Genomic DNA, 22,638 nt, shown 5'->3' on the forward strand with positions numbered 1-22,638 from the left:
GGCGCGGACTGCTGACGTCACGCCGGCTGGGCGCGTCCGGGACTTACTCCCTTCCGCAGGGCAGCACCCAGGGACCTGAGTGTTGCAAGGTGCGAGAGGGGAGCGCCGCGGGGAGCGCCGCGGGGAGCGCCGCGGGAAGCGCATGGTGAGCGGTTTCTGCTGTGCCCGGCTGCCGCGGGTCGATTCCAGCGCCTCCCTCGGGACGCAGGGCGTTTTCCTTCCTGGAGGGCCTGTGGAGCGGAGGCCCGAGGCCTAGGGCAAACTTGCCATGAAGAAAGGAGAGGCTGTTCGAGAGCCCTAGGCTGGGAGTCGGAGGACCTGGGTTCGATTTATACATACTTGAGCATGTCAGTGAACTTCTGGGCACTTTAGTTTTCTGATTTCCAGAAGTAAATACTGTTTCCTGCCTTGCCGTTTCCCAAAGTTGTGCGGGTTGAAGTAAGTATATGCAAGAATTAGTGCCTTCCCTTCATTATTTATTCTTCTCTAACAACAACAAAATAGGTACCGTATGAAGACATGTAGACTCAATACTTTAACAGCAGGCACTATTTATTGAATGCTTACCAGCTGGCATTCTTCTAAGTAGTTGCCATGTAGTAACCCACTTATTCATTACGACAACCCTGTAAAGTAGTTACTGGTATCGTCTCCATTTAACAGTTGAAAAAACTGGAGCAAAAAAAGGTTAGGTAACTTGTTTAAAAGTCCTAGTCCTGGAGCCCATGCCATACTTGTAAGTTTGCTGGTGGAAGACAGAATGTAATCAGTCTAGAAAGTCCTACAGTAGAAACTTGTAAAATTCTTTGAGAATGTAGACGAGGAAGGGCCTTGGAAAAGTCAAAATTTTCCCACAAGGAAGAGGTGTGAAGTTTCACATTTGAGCTAAATATTAAAGGTTGACTGCAAGCTTGAAAATAATTGCTGGCTTATTTGACCAAATGAGGAAATAAAAGAGACGTTTGAAAATAATTAAACAGTTTGTTCAGTGTCAGTTAAGAGATGCTAGTGGATTGGGATGTATTAGACAGGAAACCAGGTTCCTGCCTTTGAATACAGTGTTCTTTGCATTAGGAGGGTTCTTGAAACCTTTCCCTTATGAAGAGTCCTTAACATCTTACAGCAGATACTCCTTACACAAAGGCAATCCTCTTGTTATTTTCGAGAAATTCCCCCAATTCTAATTGTAGGAGGATAACTGACAGGAAGTTTCCCTGCTGTTGATTCAGCCCGTTCTTAACAAGACCCACTCACCTCACTGCTAGCTCATTTAGTACTTTTCAAATAAATGAATAAACAGACTCAATCAAAGATGGACTGGAAGGGCTTGATTTGAGGTTTTTGCTCTTTTCCCAGCTACAAAGAATCAAAGCTTTGTAGAATGTTGATATTACAAGAAGCTTTAAATATTATCTAGCTTTTCAATTTCATTTAACAAATAAGAAATGGATGAGACTGAGTGACCTGTGTTAGGTCATTGAACAAATTGGTGGCAGAGCTGAGACTAGAATCCACACCTCTTGACTGAGTCCATTACTGGTCCTACTGCCCTCTATTGTAGCCCTGCAGCCTTTGACTTTTGAAATCAATGGCTTTTCCAGTAGGCTTAGGGGAGCCATTGGGCTCGAACCTGATGTCGTATAAAGAAATTTTTACGCCCAGATGCTTAGTCCTAGGAAGGACCTGCCCTCTTTGTACATTGCCACATCTCTCTGAAGTCTGCCAACTCACTAATTTTTGTCATTGGAGATACTCCTCTAGGATAATAACGATATTCTTTCATTTGAACTTAAAATGGTCATTTGGTTAGAGATGGGATGTTCTTGAGTTACCCTGAATCCAGAAGGTGTAGGAAGTAGGCTGGCAATTTATGAGTGGCTCTTTTTCCTCCCTCAGTGCCTCAAATTCCTGCCTTTCCTCAAGAGAAGAGCCCCCAGGAGAAAAGCCAGTATTGCTTGTGCTCCTAACAACCTGTCTCTTGGTAAGTTAACTCTAACTAGAGAGCCCAGGATGGTGGTGGTTGTGAGACTGCCATCAGAAGTGATGGCAGACCTATGGTGGGACCCACCAATGTCCACTAAATGTGGACCCAGCAGAAAATGCAGAACCACACAGAAATGGATACCATTTTACTCAAATCAGTGAGGGTGGCCCACTGTGAAAACGGCTATGGAATAATTGGTTATGGGACAGGTCCTAGAGTGCACTAAGTTCTTATCAGAGTACCTGAACTGAAGACTCTACAGTCATCTGGTAGCACATCTTTAAACCACTTATTGAACTGCTCAGCATGATGCCTTAATGGTGTAGTGGTTGGATCAAGGAATATGGGTAGTAAATTATTGGAAAACCCATTGCAAATGTGATTAGGTATTTCCTCAGAGAATATGGAATGGGCTTCTGGCCGTGTTTAGAACAAGAGCTTAAGTTATTGCAGCTGACATTGTCACTGGCTATCAAAAGGCAACATGGAGCCTGGGTGTCTGTCAAACTCAGTAAAATAATTCTGGGTAAATTGTATTCTTAGGTTATGGGAACTCTGTGAAGAGAATATGACTGTGTCCTGAAGAATTTGGATTAGTTTAATATGTATGCATAATATATGTACACTTATGTACTTATTTATGTTTATATGCATCAAGAGATACCTAGAAGAAGGTCCATTAAAATACTATTATTTTCTGTGGCTGGGTTTCAAGTGATTTCCTCTTCGGAGTAGCTGACTATTTAATAGAATGAGCATGCATTCTTTGTATGATAAGAAAAAAACCTTTTTATTTTGGAAAAATGAGAGTAAAGGAATTAAAAATGTGCTTAGAGTTTTGGTTTTACATCTGGTTGCTTAAACCAACTGGAGTTTGTTTTTGTATATAGCATATCCATGTTGTAAGTTAATACATCAGATAAAGATAGGTTTAGGTAAGATAGTCCACATATTTAACAAACAGTATGGTACAGGCATTGCCCAAGCAGGTAGTCGTGAACAATTTGTACAGATATAGCAGTGTGTATCATTTGACTCTCAGCCCCAATAGATCCATATGTACCAACATGCAGTGATCTCTAAGACACATTTTTTAGTGGGAAATAAAAGCAAATTGCAGAGCAGAACCTGTAGAACAATTTCATTTATTTAAAAAGAATCAAATGATATATGTGTATAGAAAAATATGAAGAAAAAAGGAATGAAGGAAGATACTTCAAACTTGATAATCTCTGGGGAAAGGAATAGGTTTATTTTGTTAACAAAAATTTTCTTTTAGAGAAGGGGTCTTGCTCTGTATCCTAGGCTGGAGTGCAGTGGCATGATCATGGCATACTCCAGCCTCAACATCCTGGGCTCAAGTGATTTTCCCACCTCAGCCTACTGAGTAGCTGGGACTACAGGTGCACATGACCACACCCAGCTAATTTTTTATTTTTTGTAGAGACAGCATCTCACTATGTTGCCCAGGCTGCTCTTAAAACTCCTGGCCTCAAGTGATCCTCCTGCCTCAGCCTCTCAAAGTGTTGAGATTATAGGTGCGAGCCACCATGCCTGGCCTATCTTATATACTTCTATATTATCTAAATATTTTAAAGTGAGGATATATAGTTGTGTAATTTACATGATTAGAAAACAGACAAAAATGGGCCTCAGAGAAGAAGAATGTGTTAGTGTCTCCAGCACCAACTAGGGAAGAGATTGCTCTGACGTGCAGCACCTGAATATTCATTCTTTAATTCTGTGTGGCTTATTTAGGGCACCAGGGTTTCAAAATTTGATAATCATTTAGTTATGATCAATTAAATATTTTGTTCTTTCTCCAGTTCTTTGTTTCCCAAAGAGTGCTCTAATGACAGTGATTTGGTTCACATACTGTTTTTCTAAAGTCCAGAGAATATGTTAACCAGCTCTATATTAAGCACAGAAGTTTTTCATTGTAAATAAATGAAGTGACTTTATTTTCTCTCTCATTCCCCTTATAAATCTGATTAGTATATTTCAGATTTCTTTGACTACAAAGGTGAGGGCCAGCACCTGGACCATGATGCTGTAGTCAAGTTACTGTCCAATTAAACCTTCTTCTTTAAGGACCACTTCTCTAATTTTCCTGAAACAAAACAGTGATATCTTACTTTCTTTCAGTAAGCAGGACCCTAGTTTTCAAACCTATAGGTTTCCAGTTGGGCCTAGGGAGAGAATTATAGATGGTGAATGTTTTGGAGAGAAAGAGAGATCCAATGAGGCACCTGTAAAGGCGACTGAATGAGGAAGGATTGGTGAGATAGGCCTAGTGAAAGTTACAGCCTGGATCACATTTGAAGTTTTAGAAAGGAAACTCTTTGACTATCACTAGCCTGCCATGATTATAGGTAACCTAAAGAAATAGAGTTATTATTCCTCTGTTTTTTGAGCAGTAGAGACTAAGTGGACAGTAAGTTTCCGTAACACTTATATGCCCAAGTCTAGGATACTTATTCCTTTCATATTTTCCAGTTATTTATCACTGTGGGTGCAAATCTGGATGATCCCAAATTACCTGGGTTAGTTTTTAGTATTTGATTGTTTCAGAATCAATTGTGATATGGAATTTTATAGAATTCCTAATACCTGTCACTACTTAATCTCTTCAGAGAGGCTGATCATCAGGGGTTCACTTTCAGAGAAGTTGAGAATGCAGGCTGAACAAGGAAGAGGAAGGGGAATCCTGCAGGGATGAATGAGAGGACAGCAATGCATGTGTGATGTGTGTGAGCACATACACACAGTAACCTTTCCTAGGAGAACTGTATTACTCTAATGATAATCACCTTTGAGGAAAAAAAACTTGTAAGTATGAATTTGGTGTTACAAGCAGCATGAATTCCAGCCAAATATCACTCAGAATGAAACATGGGAGAGTTAACATGCAGAAGAAACCTTCAAAGTGTAGTGAATGTGGAAAGTTCTTTACTCAGAGATCATCTCTTACCCAGCACCAGAGGATTCACAGAGGAGAGAAGCCCTATGTGTGCAGTGAATGTGGAAGTTGTTTCCGTAAACAGTCAAATCTTACTCAACATCTGAGAATTCATACCGGAGAGAAACCTTATAAATGTAATGAATGTGAGAAAGCCTTTCAAACAAAAGCAATTCTTGTTCAGCATCTGAGAATTCATACTGGAGAGAAACCCTATAAATGCAATGAATGTGGAAAAGCCTTTTGTCAGAGCCCATCCCTTATTAAACACCAGCGAATTCATACTGGAGAGAAACCATATAAATGTACAGAATGTGGCAAAGCCTTCAGTCAGAGCGTATGCCTTACTCGTCATCAGAGAAGTCATTCTGGAGATAAACCTTTTAAGTGTAATGAATGTGGGAAAGCCTTTAATCAGAGTGCATGTCTCATGCAGCATCAGAGAATTCATTCAGGAGAGAAGCCCTACACATGCACTGAATGTGGTAAAGCCTTCACTCAGAACTCTTCCCTTGTTGAACATGAAAGGACTCACACTGGAGAGAAACTTTATAAGTGTAGTGAGTGTGAAAAAACTTTCCGCAAACAAGCACACCTTAGTGAGCATTACAGAATTCATACTGGAGAAAAACCTTATGAGTGTGTTGGATGTGGGAAATCCTTTAGGCACAGTTCAGCACTTCTTCGACATCAGAGGCTTCATGCTGGAGAGTAAAATTTGGAATATAATGAGTATGGGAAGATTTGTATGGAAGCACCTTTTTTTTCTCCTAAATTCCTAGGAATGTAAGACTCAATCTGTAGCTAGTATGAATATTTTGTATTTTGAACAAGAAATGTTGTGTCCTAATGTGTCCTAGTCTGCAGTTTGATGCCTTATCTGCTGCTCAGTGGCTGTAACCTTATCCCTTCTGAGCCTCAGTTTCCCCATTCCCCCCAATAGAAAAATGGGGATATTTCCTAGGGTTGTCCTGAGAATAAAATGAGTTCTGTGTGACAGTTAACTGCCATTAATTAGCCATTCTAAAAGTTTATTTACAATATCAAAATCTGACAAGTAAATCAGCATTGTTGTTTGGTTCTCATAATGTATTATTTCTTAAGAACATTTTGTAATTGGGCTATGATTTTATGATCTACAGACGTCTATTTAAACTATAATGTCTTGGTTTAAACAGGATAATACAATCTAAGACTGGTTTGTCCTTGAGAAATTTCAGATTTAATCAGAGAAAAATGTACTGATTGGGATTTGAGTGGACGTTGTGGGGTGTATTTCTGGATACCCTCAAGATCTTCATTTAAATTTTGATACTTTCTATTACTAGATCTAATTTGATTTTAAGCTCTAAGTTTCACTTTTCCATTAAACGGAAAGCCTCCCTGACATTAACTGAATAAAACCTCATGTTGTGGGACTTCTGTGTGTGTTTAGGGTTGGCAGCAGATGATTAGGAGAAGGCATATGACAGTAGAGAGGACTGGAATATAGAGGAGAATATAAGCATGTGGATGAGGATGTGGCTGTATTTGTTTTGAGTTCTAGGAGCACAGCACCAAATGTGGTCTCTTAAGGGAAGATGAGGGTAGAAGATGTTAAGATCCCAGGTTCCAGCAACTGATGCCACTGACTAACAACTAGCCACTTGTCAAAGGAAGGAGAGAACAGTGTCTTGGGGATGCTGATGGGTTGGAGTGCCTAATGGCTCATTAAAAGCCATGAAAAAGCAAAGAAATCAAAGGATACTTTTGATGGAGCTTTAGGCTATGCTAAGCTCTTTAATGTAAACAAGCACCTCTAACGCTAAAAGCACGCTTGCAAGAAAGGTAGGAGTTACTATTCACATCCTAGAGTCAAGGAAAAAGAGAAGATGTTTGACTTGCTCAAAGTCAAGCAGGTAATGTCAGAATTGAATCTCAAATCTATATCTTTATAGATTTGCAGTTCTGGTTTATATAATACCAAAGTCATATACAGGTAATTTCCCACCATTGAACCTTCCTGTTGGTGTGAGATGCCAAATCTGTGAAAACCAGACACAGGTGGCCAGGTGGGTGTCGAACTCCTGACCTCAAGTGATCCGCCTGCCTCAGCCTCCCAAAGTGCTGGGATTACAGGTGTGAGTCACCACATCTGGTCGGATTTTAACTATTCTAATAGGTATGTAGTGGTATTAATTGTTTTAATCTGCAGTTCACCAATAATATATGAATTTAGCATCTTTTCATATGTTTGCCATCTGTATAGCTTTGGTGAGGTATCTGTTAGAGGTTTTGCCCATTTTTAATTGGATTGCTCATTTTCTTATTGTTGAATTTTAAGTGTTCCTTGTATATTTTGTATAACAGACCTTTATCAGATAGGTCTTTTGCAAATATTTTCCTCCCAGGCTGTGGCTTATTTTCTCAATCCTTGATTCCTTCTCTTTACTTTTTTTTTTCTTTTTTCTTTTTTTAAAGAAATGGTAGCATAATATACACAGTTGTCCATTTTTTAAGACTAATCCATCTCACAGATTGTTCTGTATCAGTAAATAAAGATCTTTCCCCCACCCTTGCCCAGTGTGTCATTGTCTTAATAGACCATTATTAGTTCCCTATTGGTGGACACTTAATGGCTTTTATTTTTCTGTTGTAAGCAAAACTGCATATGCAGCATCCTTGTCTTTAGGCACATGTGCAAGATATTTATAAGGTAATTCTCAGGCTGGGCACAGTGGCTCATGCCTGTAATCCCAGCACTTTGGGAGGCCGAGGTGGGTGGATCATTTGAGGTCAGGAGTTCGAGACCAGCCTAGTCAACATAGTGAAACGCCACCTCTACTAAAAATACAAAAATAATTAGCCGGCATGGTGGAGGGCACCTGTAGTCCCAGCTACTCAGGAGGCCGAGGCAGGAGAAATTGCTTGAACCTGGGAGATGAAGGTTGCAATGAGCTGAGATTGCACCACTGCACTCCAGCCTGGGCGACAGAGCAAGACTACGTCTTAAAAAAAAAAAAAGAAGAAGTATGTGCCTTGGTAGCTTTGATAGAGAGTGTGACCTCCCAGATGTTTAGTTAATCCACTAACAATGGATGAGAGGTGTGCTCAGTAAAGCAAATAAACAATTGCTCAACAATTCTTTGGTACCAAAAAAATTTTTTTGAATTTCCAACTCACCCCACATTGTTGACAGAATTTCCACCTGTTAGCTAGGAGGCTGAGGAAGGAGGATCAACTGAGCCCAGGCATTTGAGACCAGCCTCAGCAACAAAGCAAGACCTCAAAAACAAATGAACAACCTGTTTACCCTGATGTGATTTTAATGCATTTTATGCCTGTATCAAAATATCTCATTTATTCCATACATATATACACTTACTATGTGCCTACAAAAATTGAAAAATAAAAATAAAAAATTTCCACCTGTTATCTGAGTAACCAGCATAACACACTTGAATCCATTTGCAATGTAGTTGTCACATTCTTAGTGATTCTGCATAGGATCAAGTATTTTACTCCCTATGTGTTGTATTGCAGTCATGCCCAAGCCTGTACATACTGAAATATATATCGTCTTTATTATAAATATGTTGTTTTTAAGACTTTTTCATATTAAGCTAGGTGATTTATTTTTTAATAATGTATATATGTAGGTGGTTTATATTTCCTAGGATTTTCATTTTAGGGTAGTAAAGGTGGTATTATGAAAATATCTGTGTAGGCTGGTGGCAGTGGTGCACACCTGTAATTCCAGTGTTTGGCTGAAGTAGGATCGCTTGGGTGCAGGAGTTTGAGGTTGTAGTGAGCTGTGATCTTGCCACCACACTAGAGTCTGGGTGACAGTCCGACTCTGTCTCAAAAAAACTCTGTAGGGCATTGGGTTTGTTGGGGGCTTAGTGAAAGCTTCATGGCATATATTAGAGAACGCAGAAAATGTGCTATAATGAGACTAGAGTTTGAGCCCTAGAAGTATGGCCTTAGGTAAAGTTCTGAACATTGCCCCCTTTTATTTGTAAAATGGAAATGAGATACTATTAATAATACTCCAGGACTTCTGTAAAAAAGAAATACACAAGAATCCTAGATGTATACATAAAACCCAGAACCATAAAACTCGAAATGAAATTTTAGAACATTATTTTTGCAAACATTAGGTAGGCAAAGATTTGTTGGACAGGAGAAAACATTAGCCATAAAATTAAAAATATAATAATTTCATACAATCAATAAATTAATGAAAATGAAGAATATTCTGTCACTAAGAGAAAACTTTAAGAAAATTAGCAGACAAGCCACAGGCTGGGGAAATTTTTTTTTTTTTTTTTGAGACGGAGTCTTGCTCTGTCGCCCAGGCTGGAGTGCAGTGACACGATCCTGCCTCAGCCTCCCGAGTAGCTGGGACTACAAGGGCCCGCCACCACGCCCGGCTAATTTTTTGTATTTTTAGTAGAGACAGGGTTTCACCGTGGTCTCAATCTCCTGACCTTGTGATCTGCCCGCCTCGGCCTCCCAAAGTGCTGGGATTACAGGTGTGAGCCACTGTGCCCGGCCGGGGAAAATATTTATAACAGATATATTAACAAGGGATTTGTACCCAAGATTTATAAACAGCTCCTACTAAGGAAAAATAAAAATATAAACAACCCAATTAAAAATGGGCAAAAGAAGAGACATTTAAACAAAGATATACAACTAGCCATTAACACATGAATATGATGCTCAGTGTCTGTGATGATTAATTTTATGTATCAAGTTGACTAAGCTATGGTGCCCAGATGTTTGGTCAAACATCAGTCTAGATGGTGGTTTTTAGATGTGACTAACATTTAAATCAGTAGGCTTTGAGTAAAGCAGATTACCCTCTATAATATGGATGGGCCTTAGCCAATCAGTTAAAGGCCTTAAGAGAGAAAAGACTGACGTCCCCTGAAGAAGAAAGAACTGTCACCAGACTGCCTTGGGACTTGAGCTGCAACAACTCTTCCCTGGGCCTGCAGCCTGCTGGCCTGCCCTGCAGAATTTGGACTTGCCAGCCACCAGCCCACACAAGCATGTAACCAATTCCTTAAAATAAAATCAATGTGTATCATTCTCTCTCTTTCTATCCCCATCTATGGGTTCTGTTTCTGTGGAGAACCATGCATGATAATACAGCATCTTTAGTCATGGGAGATATGCAAATTAAAACAAGATACATTTCATACATTCTTAAATCCCTAAAACAAAGACTAACAACCCCAAATATTGGTGAATTTGTGTGGCAACTGGAACTCTCAAACATTATTTATGGGAGTTAAAATGGTATACTCATTTTGACCAGGCATGATGGCTCATGCCTGTAATCCCAACACTTTGGGAGGCCAAGGCGGGCAGATCACTTGAGGCCAGGAGTTCGAGACCATCCTGGCCAACATGGTGAAACCCCGTTTCTACCAAAAATACAAAAATTAGCTGGGTGTGGTGGCACACAGCTGTAATCCCAGCTACTTGGGAGGCTGAGGCAGGAGAATCGCTTGAACCTGGGAGGCAGAGGCTGCAGTTAGCCGAGATTGTGCCACTGCACTCCAGCCTGGGTGACAGAGCAAGACCCTGTCTCAAATAAATAATAAATAAATAAATAAAATAAAATGGTATAATCATTTTGAAGAACTATTTGGTAGTTTCTTAAAATGGTATACATTTAGCCTATGATCCAGCAGTTCTAGTCTTTATTTACCCAAGAGTAATAAAAACATGTTCACAATAAACTTTCAGAAGAATGTATATAGCAGCCTTATTCTAATAGTGAAAAACTGGAAACAACCCAAATGTCTATCAATAGGTGAATAAAGAAATTATGCATGGCTGGGCATGGTGGCTCACGTGTAATCCCAGCACTTTGGGAAGCCAAGGCGGGTGGATCACCTGAGGTCAGGAGTTCGAGACCAGCCTGACCAATACGGTGAAACCTCGTCTCTACTAAAAATCCAAAAATTAGCCAGGTGTAGTGGTGCGTGCGCCTGTAGTCCCAGCTACTCGGGAGGCTGAGACAGGAGAATTGCTTGAACCTGGGAGGTGGAGGTTGCAGTCAGCGGAGATAGTGCTACTGTACTCCAGCCTGGGCAACAGAGTGAGACTCCATCTCAAAAAAAAAAAAAAAGAAATTATGCTATATTCATATAATGAAGTATTACACAGCAATAAAATTACCAATACACACTCAGCGTGGGAACTTTCTGGGATGATTGAAATGTTCTATAGTTTCTTGTTTGTGTGGTGACTACACAGGTAAACACAACTGTCAAAACTTACCAAACTGAACACCAAAGATACATATGTTAATTATATCATTATAATTCACATGCAATAATTTATATTATGCCTCACCATGAACATTTTCTAAGGATTAAATGAGTTTAAATATATTCTTAGAGATTTAAAAGGCTATGATAGTAAGTATTGGAACTTGAAATCTCACAACTTATTCACAGATGGAGCCTCCACTTGGAGAGTAATAATTTTAATACACTGATGGCAGAAAGCAAAATGAATTGTACAATTCCTTTGGAAAACATTGGCAGTTTTTCAAAAGATTATATACCTGCAATACAATCCAATATTCAACTCCTAGGCATTTACCCAAAAGAAATGAAAACATGTTTAGAAAAAGACTTGCACGTGAATGTTCATAGCAAATTTATTTGTTATAGCCAGAAAATGGAACCAATCCAAATGTCTGTCATTTGTTGTAGACCCTCTCACTGTATGGGAGCGGCTACTAAAGAAAGCTAGAACTTTGGATGATGATTCGCCAGGTCAGTAAAATAGGATGGTATTTGGAAAGAGAAAGGTAGAAGTTGCAAGGCCAGACAGGGAACATGTTGAGTTGCAAAAGAGGCACAGCAGTAACTAGATACATGAGATGACAGGGAGAAGTCAAGACACCAAGCTTATACCCCTGCAGCTGGGATTCCTTAAATCCTTTACCTGCCCCAAAGCCCAGGCCATAGCTCCGTTGTTGCCTTGCCCATCACCATTTCCATTCTGCCAAGTCCAGCTTCCGTTGCTTATGGGGTTACAGAGAATCTCCTCTGAGAGGCAGACGGTCCTGCTGCATTTGTGCCAGAGACTCAGGTTGACTTGATGACTCAGGGAGAAGCAAGGGCAAAGGGAAAACTGATGCCAAGCCACCATCTGCACAGGGTGTGAGGGGAAAAGTGGACTGGTCCAGCTGGATTGGTGCAGAATGGAGAAGGTTGGTAAGGATTGAGAGTCTCAGAGCAACTGGGAAGATGGTTTGCATTCTAGGACCCTACACCGCAGATTAAGAAGGATCTAGGCTCTGGAGAAAATGGAGGCTATGATCAACTGAGTAGCGAGAAAAGTTATGGCTATGCATGGGAGAATTTGGGGAAACAATGATTAAAAATACAAAGTTCAGGGTCTCATCCTGTAGCTAAAGAACCTAGTCAGCTGTCCCTCAACAGCTCTAGGGACCAGGCTTGTCTTAGCCATTGCCACTTTCTAAGACAACATTCAAATTGATGATACTAAATGGTCCCTTCTACCCCAGCTTCTAGGACCATATATGCCTAAGTCATATTAAACCTAGAGCTGCCATTAGCCTAAGAATGACTGTGGGGCCAATGGGGAGGATTCCTAACGTCAAACCTGGACAGATGCCTTCTGTCTGCTCTTTCTCCTCCCTGAAAGACTCCATGCATGATCTGGGAGAAGCCATAGGTTGGTGAGAGTAGGTGTCAGTTGAAAGATAGTTTCTATAGTAGAGTTTATTGCTTTGTGGGGGAGAGAGCAGGCCCAGGAGTGGGGAAAGGGCCACAGAAACAGGCGCCTGGAAACTCAGACATGTGTCTTCCTTCCCAATGTGACTGTCTGGCCCTGGTTGTCTTGAGCCATCCAGCCAGATATGACTGTATGTTGTGCTGTTTTGTGTCAAACATCAGAACACCTCTGACCTTTACAAAGTGGGAGGGAATCCCTTGTGGGCTGCAGGACTCCTAACAATTAAAAAAAAAAAAATCCCACTAATACCTAGAACTGCGCTAACACAGTAGCTACTACCCATTTGTGGCTATTTAAATTTAAATTAATTAAGTAGAAGGAAAAATTCTGTTCCTTGGTTGCTCTAGCCACATTTCAAGTGCTTAATAGCCGTAGGTGGCTAGGGCAGAATGTTCTATTGGACAACACTTGGACTTGATGTTTGGAATTCCCAGACAGTAAATTTCAACATATTTTTTGGACGCTGGTATAGATTTTTCAACCTTTTGGCAAAGTAAGTACAATAAACTACCACCTGTCAAAATCATTATTTCATAAAATAAAGTATATTTTAACTTCAAAGAAACAAGAAAGATATAATCTCAGAATAAAGGACTCGTTCAGAAGAGAGGATAATTTGACACCTTTACACTGACCCTTTTGACCCCAGACAAGCCCTGGAGTCTGTATTGGCATTCATGTGCCATTGCCATACCCTAGGATTCTGGCCTCTTTAGTACTGGACATCGGTTGCCCTTGTGCCCTATCCTTGAAAAGGACATCAGGAAGGCCCTAGCAGGATCTTCGTGGCCTTTGGGAGTGAGGTGTCCTTCTCAGTGCATATCAGTAGGTCATGATGTCAGTATGACATTTTTTTTTTTTTTGAGATGGACTGTTGCTCTTGTTGCCCAGGCTGGAATGCAAAGGCTCATTGCAACCTCTGCCTCCCAGGTTCAAGCGATTCTCCTGCCTCAGCCTCCCAAGTAGCTGGGATTACAGGCATGTGCCACCATGCCTGGCTAATTTTGTATTTTTAGTGGAGATGGGGTTTCTCCACGTTGGTCAGGCTGGTCTCAAACTCCCGACCTCAGGTGATCCACCTGCCTTGGCCTCCCAAAGTGCTGGGATTACAGGCGTGAGTCTGGCATCAGTATGACTTATTACTGGTAATATTAACTTTGATCAGGCAGTTAAGGTGACATTTGCCTAGTTTCTCCACTGTAATGTTACTAGCTTTTCTTTTTTCTTTTTTCTTTTTTTTTTTTTTTGAGACGGAGTCTCACTCTGTCCCCCAGGCTGGAGTGCAGTGGTGCAGTCTTGGATCACTGCAAGCTCCACCTCCCGGGTTCACGCCATTCTCCTGCCTCAGCCTCCCAAGTAGCTGGGACTACAGGTGCCCGCCACCACGCCCAGCTAATTTTTTGTATTTTTAGTAGAGATGGGGTTTCACCATTCACAGGATGGTCTCGATCTCCTGATCTTGTGATCCGCCCGCCTCGGCCTCCCAAAGTGCTGGGATTACAGGCATGAGCCATCATGCCTGGTCACTAGTTTTGTAATTAGTGTCTTGTGGGGAGATACTTTGAGACTGTGAAAATACTCTGGTTTTGAGCATAATTTTGGCCACTAATTTTGGCATCCTTTGATGAGTCTTTCCAACAGCACTTGTGTATTAGTTTCCTATGGCCACTATAAAAAATTATCACAAACTTGGTGGCTTAGAACAACAGAAATTTATTCTCTCAGAATTCTGGATGCCAGAAGTTTCAAATCAGCTACTCTGCTCAAATCAAGGTGTTGGCAGGGCCATGTTCTCTCCAAAGGCTTTAGGGGAGAATCCATTGCTTGTCTCTTCCAGCTTCTGGTGCAGCCAGTATTCCTCAGCTTATAGCCACATCACTCCAGTCTCTGCCTCCATCTTCACATTTCCTATTGTGCCTAATCTCCCTCTATCTGTCGTTTATAAGGAAAGGTGTGAGTGTAATGGCATTTAGGACCCACTTATATAATCCAGGATAATCCACTTATCTCAAGATTGTTAATTTAATCACATTTGCAAAAACTACCACGTAAGTTACCATTCACAAGTTCCAGGATCAAGACCCGTTGTCTTTAGGGACCATCATTCAGCCCGCTAAAATTTTTTACTGTGGAATTTGCCAAATACTGTTTCTATTTCCATAATTCCTCCTAACTTTATTAAAATTCTACTATAAGGAAGACCTAGCCCTTCTCATGTGTTAAAAAAATATATATATTGTTTATATCAATAAGAATTTTATGAGTTGTTATCTACTATCATTAATTCCTTGTTCAAATTGCCCCAGATTTGGCCATTGGTAACTCCTGCTAGTTGGCTCCTGTATCCTTTTGACATGCCTTCATCATTTTTATATTTTTGAGACAGGATTTCATTCTGTCTCCCAGACTGGAGTGCAGTGTTGTGATCACAGCTCACTGCAGCCTCAACCTCCTGGGATCAAGCAATCCTCCCACCTTAGCCTCCCAAGTAGCAGGGACTACAGGTGTGCGCCACTAGATACTGCTAATTTTTGTACTTTTTATAGAGATGGGGTTTTGCCATGTTGCCCAAGCTGGTCTTGACCCCCTGGGCTCAAGTGATCCACCTGCCTTGGCCTCCCAAATTGCTGGGATTATAGGCGTAAGCCACCTCCCCCAGCCGTTCATCATTTTTTAAACACCTCCTAATTTTTTGGCACAAGAGGTTCCAGGATCAGTTTTTACTATCTCCACTTTAGCCCTCAGAATCAACTATTTCTCCAAGGAACCCTAGTTTCTTTTTGGAGAATGATCTTTAGAAACTCTCTAAGCAATGCCGCCACCATCAGTGTTATAAACACTGGGAGCTCATATCTCTCCTATCCAATTCCAACCCCAACCTAGGACCTTGCTACTACCTTTAATTCCCAAAGACTAGCTAAATCTTGACTGTCACATTTGATAAGGTTTTACCAGTTTGAGGGCCACAAAAAAAAGGGAAATACTGTACACTAACATGGCCCAGTTCTCATGGGATTTCCTAAAGTTGCCTCCCTGCCTAGCCTTTGGCTTGCCTGCCTCATGCTTAGCAAAGAGCATCTTTCCTCTTAAAAGTGAGAGTCTCCTAGGTTGTAGGGCAGTGGTTCACACTCTTGGCTGCAATTTGAAATCACTGGGAGCTTTCAGAACTACTGGTTCCACCACCAGAGTTTCCAATTTAATTAATGTAGGTGTGGTTTGGGTATTAGTGGCTCTGTTTCTCACACCTAGCTATACATGAGAATCACATAAGGAGTTTTATAAAAAAGAACTGGATGTCCAACTATTAGGTTAAAGGTTGAAAAGAAAGTTTATAATGAGCAGTTCAAGCTTGTCTTAATCCATTTTTTGTTACTTAGAATACCTGACACTGGGTAATTTATTTTAAAAGAGGAATTTATTTATTTTTGAGACAGGGTTTTGCTCTGTTGCCCAGGCTGGAGTTCAGTGGTGCAAACATGGCTCACTACAGCCTTGACCTCCTGGACTCAAGTGATCCTCCACTTCAGCCTCCCAAGCAGCTGGGACCACAGGCACACATCACTGTGCCTAGCTAATGCTTTCATTTTTGTAGAGATAGGGTCTCGTCATGTTGCCCAGGCTGGTCTCAAAACTCCTGGCTCAAGCAATTCTCCTGTCTCAGCCCCACAAAATGTTAGTATTGCAGGTGTGAGCCACCACACCTTGTCTGAGGGATTTACTTCTTAACAGTTTTGGATGCTAAGAAGTCCAGGGTAGAGGGGCCACATCTGGTGAGGGTCTTCTTGCTGGTGGAGACTCTCTGGAGTCCTGATGCAGTGTATCATATGGTGAGGGGACTGATTATGCTAGTTCAGGTCTCTCTTCCTCTTCTTATGAAGCCACTAGCCCCACTCCCATGAGAGCCCACTAATCCATGAACCTATTTACCCATTAATGCATGAATGAATTAATCAATTCATGAGGGCAGAGCCCTCATGACCTAATAACCTCTTAAAGGCCACATTGGGGATTAAATTTCAACATGATTTTGGAGGGTACAAATATTCAAACCATAGCATTTCATCCTTGGCCTCCCCAAACTCACGTCTTTCTCACGTACAACCCTGTAACTCCAAAAGTCTTAACAACCAGCATCAACTCAAAAGTCCAAAGTCCAGAGTCTCATCTATGAGCCTATAAAATCAAAACAAGTTATTTACTTTCAAGATACATTGGTGGTACAGGAAAAAGACAGATTCCCATTCTAAAAGTGAGAAATAGGCAAAAAGAAAGGAGTAACAGGCCCTAAGGAAGTCTGAAACCCAGGAGGGTAGACATTATTTTTTTTTTTTTGAGGCGGAGTCTCACTGTATTGCCCAGGCTGGAATGCAGTGGTGTGATCTCAACTCACTGCAACATCCGCTTCTAGGGTTCAAGTGATTCTGCCGCTGCTGCCTCAGCCTCCGGAGTAGCTAGGACTACAGGCATGCACCAGCAACACCCAGCTAATTTTTGTATTTTTAGTAGAGATAGGGTTTCACCATGTTGGGCAGGCTGGTCTCTAACTCCTGACCTCAAGTGATCCTCCTACCTCGACCTCCTAAAGTGCTGGGATTACAGGCATGAGACACTGCACCTGGCCAAATCTTAAAGCTGGAGAATAATCCCTTTTGCCTCCATGTGCTTCCTCCTGGACACACTGGGGCAGGGATTGGGCCGTCAAAGCCTCAGGCAAGCCCACCCCTATGGCATTGCTGGGTGCAGCCCACATGGCTACTCCTACAGGATGGAGTCTGGTGCCTGCAGCTTTCCCCAGCAGGTGCTGCATACTGCCTGTGATTCTGTAGCTCTTGGTGATGGTTCTGTTCCCATGGCTCCACTATGCATGGCCCTAGTGAGGACTCTCAGTAGTGGCCTTGCTTCCACAGCTCCACGATGCATTGCCCTGGTTGGGACTTTCTGCAGTAGCTCCAGCTCCACATCTCTGCTCAGTGTTGCTCTACTGGGGGCACTCTCTTTGGGGGCGGCTCCACCCCTGCAACAAGTCTCTGCCTGGGCAGCCATCTTTTGAAATTTTGGTGGAGGCTGGCAAACATCCACATTTTTTTTTTTCCTGCAAGCCTGCAGAATTAGCAGGTGGACATCACCAAAATTTACTATTTTTACTCTGGAGCTTCAAATACATGTTCAACATTGCTTAGAAGCAGCATGAGGAAACAGGCCTCGTCTTTCTTCTTTGAGCCTCTCTTCTCTTGACTCCAAACTCGCCACTCTTAGCAAAATAGATCTTGCAGTTAACAGAACCCACTGTTCTTAGGAAGCAGTTTCCCTAAGGATGGTAAGCACATCTCAGGTGCCACCATGTCTTGGTCTTTGTCTTTCATAACAAGATGTGCTTCCTGGCTGATAGCTTTTATGTTTACATTGCTAGAAATATCACCTGCAGTAAAGCCTTCACCAATATGATGTGTTTCAAGATTTAAGAACTTTTAAACGTTTTTCATATTCCTTGTTTACATTTTTCATCTTTTTTTTTTTTTAGACAGTCTTACCCTGTCATCCAGGCTGGAGTGCAGTGGTGTGATCTTGGCTCACTGCAACCCCTGCCTCCTGGGTTCAAGTGATTCTCTTGCCTCAGCCTCTTGAATAGCTGGAATTACGGGGAAGAGCCACTGTGCCCAGCTGATTTTTGTATTTTCAGTAGAGATGGACTTTCAACATGTTGGCTAGGCTGGTCTCAAACTCCTGGCCCCAAGCTATTGCCCCACCTCATCCTCCCAAAGTGCTGGGATTATAGGTGTGAGCCACTGCACCTGGCCCATTTCATTTTTTATTATAGTTCTAATAGAGTAGTCTTCCATGGTTTTTCTTCTGTGGTTTATACCCAAGTTACAGTACAACAAGGTATTTTGAGAGAGTGAGCAAAACCACATTCACATAACTTTTATTATAGTATATTGTTATAATTGTTCTATTTTATTGTTGTTAGCAAGCGAAACCACATTCACATAACTTTTATTATAGTATATTGTTATAATTGTTCTACTGTATTATTATTGTTAATCTCTACTGTGCCTAATTTATAAACTTTACCATAGGTATGTACATATAGGAAAAAACATACTACATATAAAGTTTAGTATTACCTGTGGTTTCAGGCATCCACTGGAGGTCTTGGAATGTATTCCCCATGGATAAGGGAGGACTACTATAGTCTTTATCAGTGGTTCTCAAATGTGAGTGAATATCAGAACCACCTGGCTGGCATGTTACAGTGATTACTGGGCCTTACATACAGTTTCTGATTCAGCAGGCAAGGACCAAGATTTTAATTTTTAGGTTTCTAAGGGGTTCTGATGCTGATGGTACAGGGTCTACACATGAGACCTACTCATCTATAAAAAGAAAATTACAGACAACACTCTCATTCATTTTAACTATGTTTACTGTGCACTTAGTAGGCCAGATACTCTTCTGATATTGAGAATACAGTGGTGAATAACACAAACTCCATGCTTTCAAGATTCCCACACCCAGATACTAAGACATATTAAAATTTACAGCAATTAAAACAGTGTAGTTTGGTACAATAACACATATAGCAATGATACAAATTAGGGGAAAAAACCCTGGCTTCTATAACAAGTGAGTATACATTAAAGACAGTATTGCAGAATGGCTTCAGGATTAATTTGATTAATTTAGAGAGAGCCTATTTCAGGTCTTCCTAGCTCATCCACACACATCACCTTTCAGTGTTCTTTATAGGTACTTAAAACTTAAAAAAAGGCCCAGGCGCGGTGGCTCCTGCCTGTAATCCCAGCACTTTGGGAGGCCGAGGCAGGTGGATCATGAGGTCAGGAGATTGAGACCATCCTGGTTAACAAAGTGAAACCCCGTCTCTACTAAAAATACAAAAAAATTAGCCGGGCGTGGTGGCGGGCGACTGTAGTCCCAGATACTTGGGAGGCTGAGGCAGGAGAATGGTGTGAACCCAGGAGGCGGAGCTTGCAGTAAGCCGAGATCGCGCCACTGCACTCCAGCCTGGGCGACAGAGCGAGACTCTGTCTCAAAAAAACAAAACAAACTTAAAAAAGATAATGTGGCACCAAATTTGTAAGATACTTTGAAATTCATAATTTCAGATGGATGTGGCTGGTAAGGATCTTAACAAGCCCCCAGTTTGGGCTGACTTTACTAATGAGGAAAATTGTTAGGATTAAGCAGGGTCTTGAGGAATCACCTGTAAAGGCTCAGACTTTAAAGTGCTTCCCCTCCCTTCCCTACCCCAACATTTGGAGAAATCTCTCACTAGATGGCCTTTCAAATAAATGAGAAACACATGGTTCTAGGACAATTGATTATTTGAGAAAAAAGTATACTCAAATAAATTCCAGATAGAATAAAGGTTAATGTGAATAAACAAAAACAAAGAGAATATGGGTAATTCTTTTTTTAAAATTTATTTCTATTTTTTATTTTTTTTGAGACAGTTCTTACTCTGTTGCCCAGGCTGGAGTGCAGTGGTGCAATCATAGCTCACTGCAGCGTTGAACTCCTGGGCCCAAGCCATCCTCCTGCTTAGCCTCCTGAGCAGCTGGGACTACAGGTATGTGTCGCTACACCTGGCTATTTTTTATTTTTTGTAGAGATAGGGGTATTGCTTTGTCGCCCAGGCTGGGCTCAGATTCCTGGCTTCAAGCAATTCTCCCACCTTGGCTTCCCAAAGTGTTGGGATTACAAGCATGAGCCATTGTGTCTGGCCTGGGTGATTCTTTATCTGACATAGAGGTTGGGAAACAGAACAACAACAAAAAATTGATAAATTACATAACTTACAAATTAGTAAGAAAGATATGACCATACTAATGGAAAAAAGTTAATTCAAAAACTTTTGACCTTAAACTAACTTTTTGGATATTAGGCTTCCTGAAGTTCAAGAGTGACATATTAGGCTTATTTGTAATGTTTGAATTATACAGGAAACATTGTCAAGTGTGAGGTGGTGTTTAGCTTCCTTTGGGTTATACTGATAGAGATTTGTTGTTAATATGTGTTCCAGGATTGTATGAGAGTTCTAAAATTCTGATATGTCTTAATATATGTTGTAATGATTATGTTAAATTGTTGTAAGCCACAGAAATAGCCACATTTGTCAACTGTGTCTTTATGGCTGTCTTAAGACTTTTGTCATCCATAATTGATGTTTTGCTTTGATCCTTCTCAAAAAAAAAAAAAGTGACTTATAATCAGCTACAGTCCAAGGCTTACTTCTTTGGAGTTCATGAAAAGAACTCTTGAATGCAGGTTTCTGGTAACTTTGGAGAGTGTGCCATTGGATTAGACAGAAAACTTCCAAGGCACTAATTGAAAGGCTGATGTGTTCATAAAGATGAATATGAAGTAGAGCAGGAGTTGATTACATGGACTGAAATGAACTAATGGAAGACTGAAATAATTTCTATGGCTTTTGTTGTTTGAAATATTGCTACTTCTTTTTGTTTTTTCAGAGTCTGAATAATCTTTTTATTTTGAGCTATTTATAGCCTTGAAATACACTTTAAGTGTATTGAGTATTCTAATTTCTCCAGAATTTGTAAACTATTTATGAATATTCTTAATTCATGGCATTTGTCTGTATAAAGTTAATAACCACGTTTTCTTTTGTAATAGGGCACAATTGAAACCGGTTACTTTCTCAGGACTTTGACTGAAATGGCCCTGTGAAATGTTCTAGCAAAGCCAATCTAGGAGAGTCTATATGGACAATGATTCTTGTTGCACTTTGTGTGGGTAATCAGGCCCAGTATACGGGACTGAAGTTTATTTTGAAGTTAGGTCGGTTCTGCTGTGATTTGTCTTTGGTGGAAGTGGTAGACTGGAGACAGAAATATTGTATGTCCCTAAATTAATATAGCTCCCAACAACCAATCCCTCATTATACCTTTAACTACAACCACCAGACACAACGGCTAGGAATAACAGCAGGGGTAGGAATGGGAGTTAGCGGGATTGCAACTTCCCTATCCTATTACCAACGCTTGTCCAAGGATTTTATGGAAAGCCTGGATAACATTGCTGAAAGTATTGTCACCTTACAAATTCAGATAGGCTCCTTGGCAGTGGTCGCTTTGCAAAATCGAAGGGGACTAGATCTCCTAACTGCTGAAACAGGTGGCTTATGTATTTTCCTAGAAGAAGAATGCTGTTTTGATGTCAACCAATCAGGATTAGTAAGGGACACCACCTGAAAACTAGCTGACTGGGCCTCTAAAATATGACAACAGCTGGGGCACCTAAAGGGCACTAAGTTGGGTTTCATGGCTCCCTCCCTTGGCCAGCCCATTATTAATGATTATATTTGCCTTGGTTTTTGGACCATATTTGTTAAATCTTTTAACCAAATCCATTTCCTTTTGCCTAGAGACCACCAAGTTAGATGATCATGTGACAAGATTTCTAGCCAGTTTCAGGTGAAGACACCATCGGCCATCAAGAAGCTACCCTGTCTCCCCTAGACAAAGCAGGGTGAGAGTTACGTGATCTCCAATAGGTAGGGACTGTGTCCCAAGTTAGCATGAAGCAGTTACAGAAGAAAGACCCTCAGTCTCTCAGCCTCCCATAAAGATTTACGAGGATCACGTCTCTCAGGGGGAAAATGAGGCAGGAGAATAGGGTCTGGGGACAGGGAACCTAAGGCTGATTCACATTGACTTCCTAGAACTGAATCAAAAGGAAAACCCCACCTCTCCATACCTAAGTAACAAAAGGATCAGAGGCTACTCCCTTTGCAATCCCCTTGCCTTTTCTGCATTGCAGATGAAAAATGAAAGTGCCTCTGATTGGTCCCCTCCTGCAACCAATCAGACTGGTCATAGGCCAAGTCCTCATTTACACAGGAGTATAACTTTGTAACTTCACTTCAGCCTCTGACTGGTCACTTTCTGCA

The 22,638-nt window shown here is 41.1% G+C and overlaps 1 protein-coding gene across 2 annotated transcripts; it reads left to right on the top strand.

The window, feature by feature from the left end:
- Positions 1-16: 16 nt before the first annotated feature.
- Positions 17-7,500, top strand: ZNF501 (zinc finger protein 501). Of its 2 annotated transcripts, none has more exons than XM_526190.7 (3): positions 17-145; positions 1,897-1,981; positions 4,618-7,500. In XM_526190.7, exon 3 carries the CDS (start codon positions 4,843-4,845, stop codon positions 5,656-5,658), a length of 816 nt encoding a protein of 271 aa, XP_526190.3. In that variant the 5' UTR covers positions 17-145; positions 1,897-1,981; positions 4,618-4,842; the 3' UTR covers positions 5,659-7,500. The 2 variants fall into 2 exon arrangements, with proteins under 2 accessions (XP_526190.3, XP_003950134.1); XM_003950085.5 differs by having other exon boundaries at positions 20-438.
- Positions 7,501-22,638: the final 15,138 nt, after the last annotated feature.

Source organism: Pan troglodytes, chromosome 2 (genome assembly GCF_028858775.2).
Source record: "Pan troglodytes isolate AG18354 chromosome 2, NHGRI_mPanTro3-v2.0_pri, whole genome shotgun sequence".
In the NCBI taxonomy this organism is placed as follows: Eukaryota; Metazoa; Chordata; class Mammalia; order Primates; family Hominidae; genus Pan; species Pan troglodytes.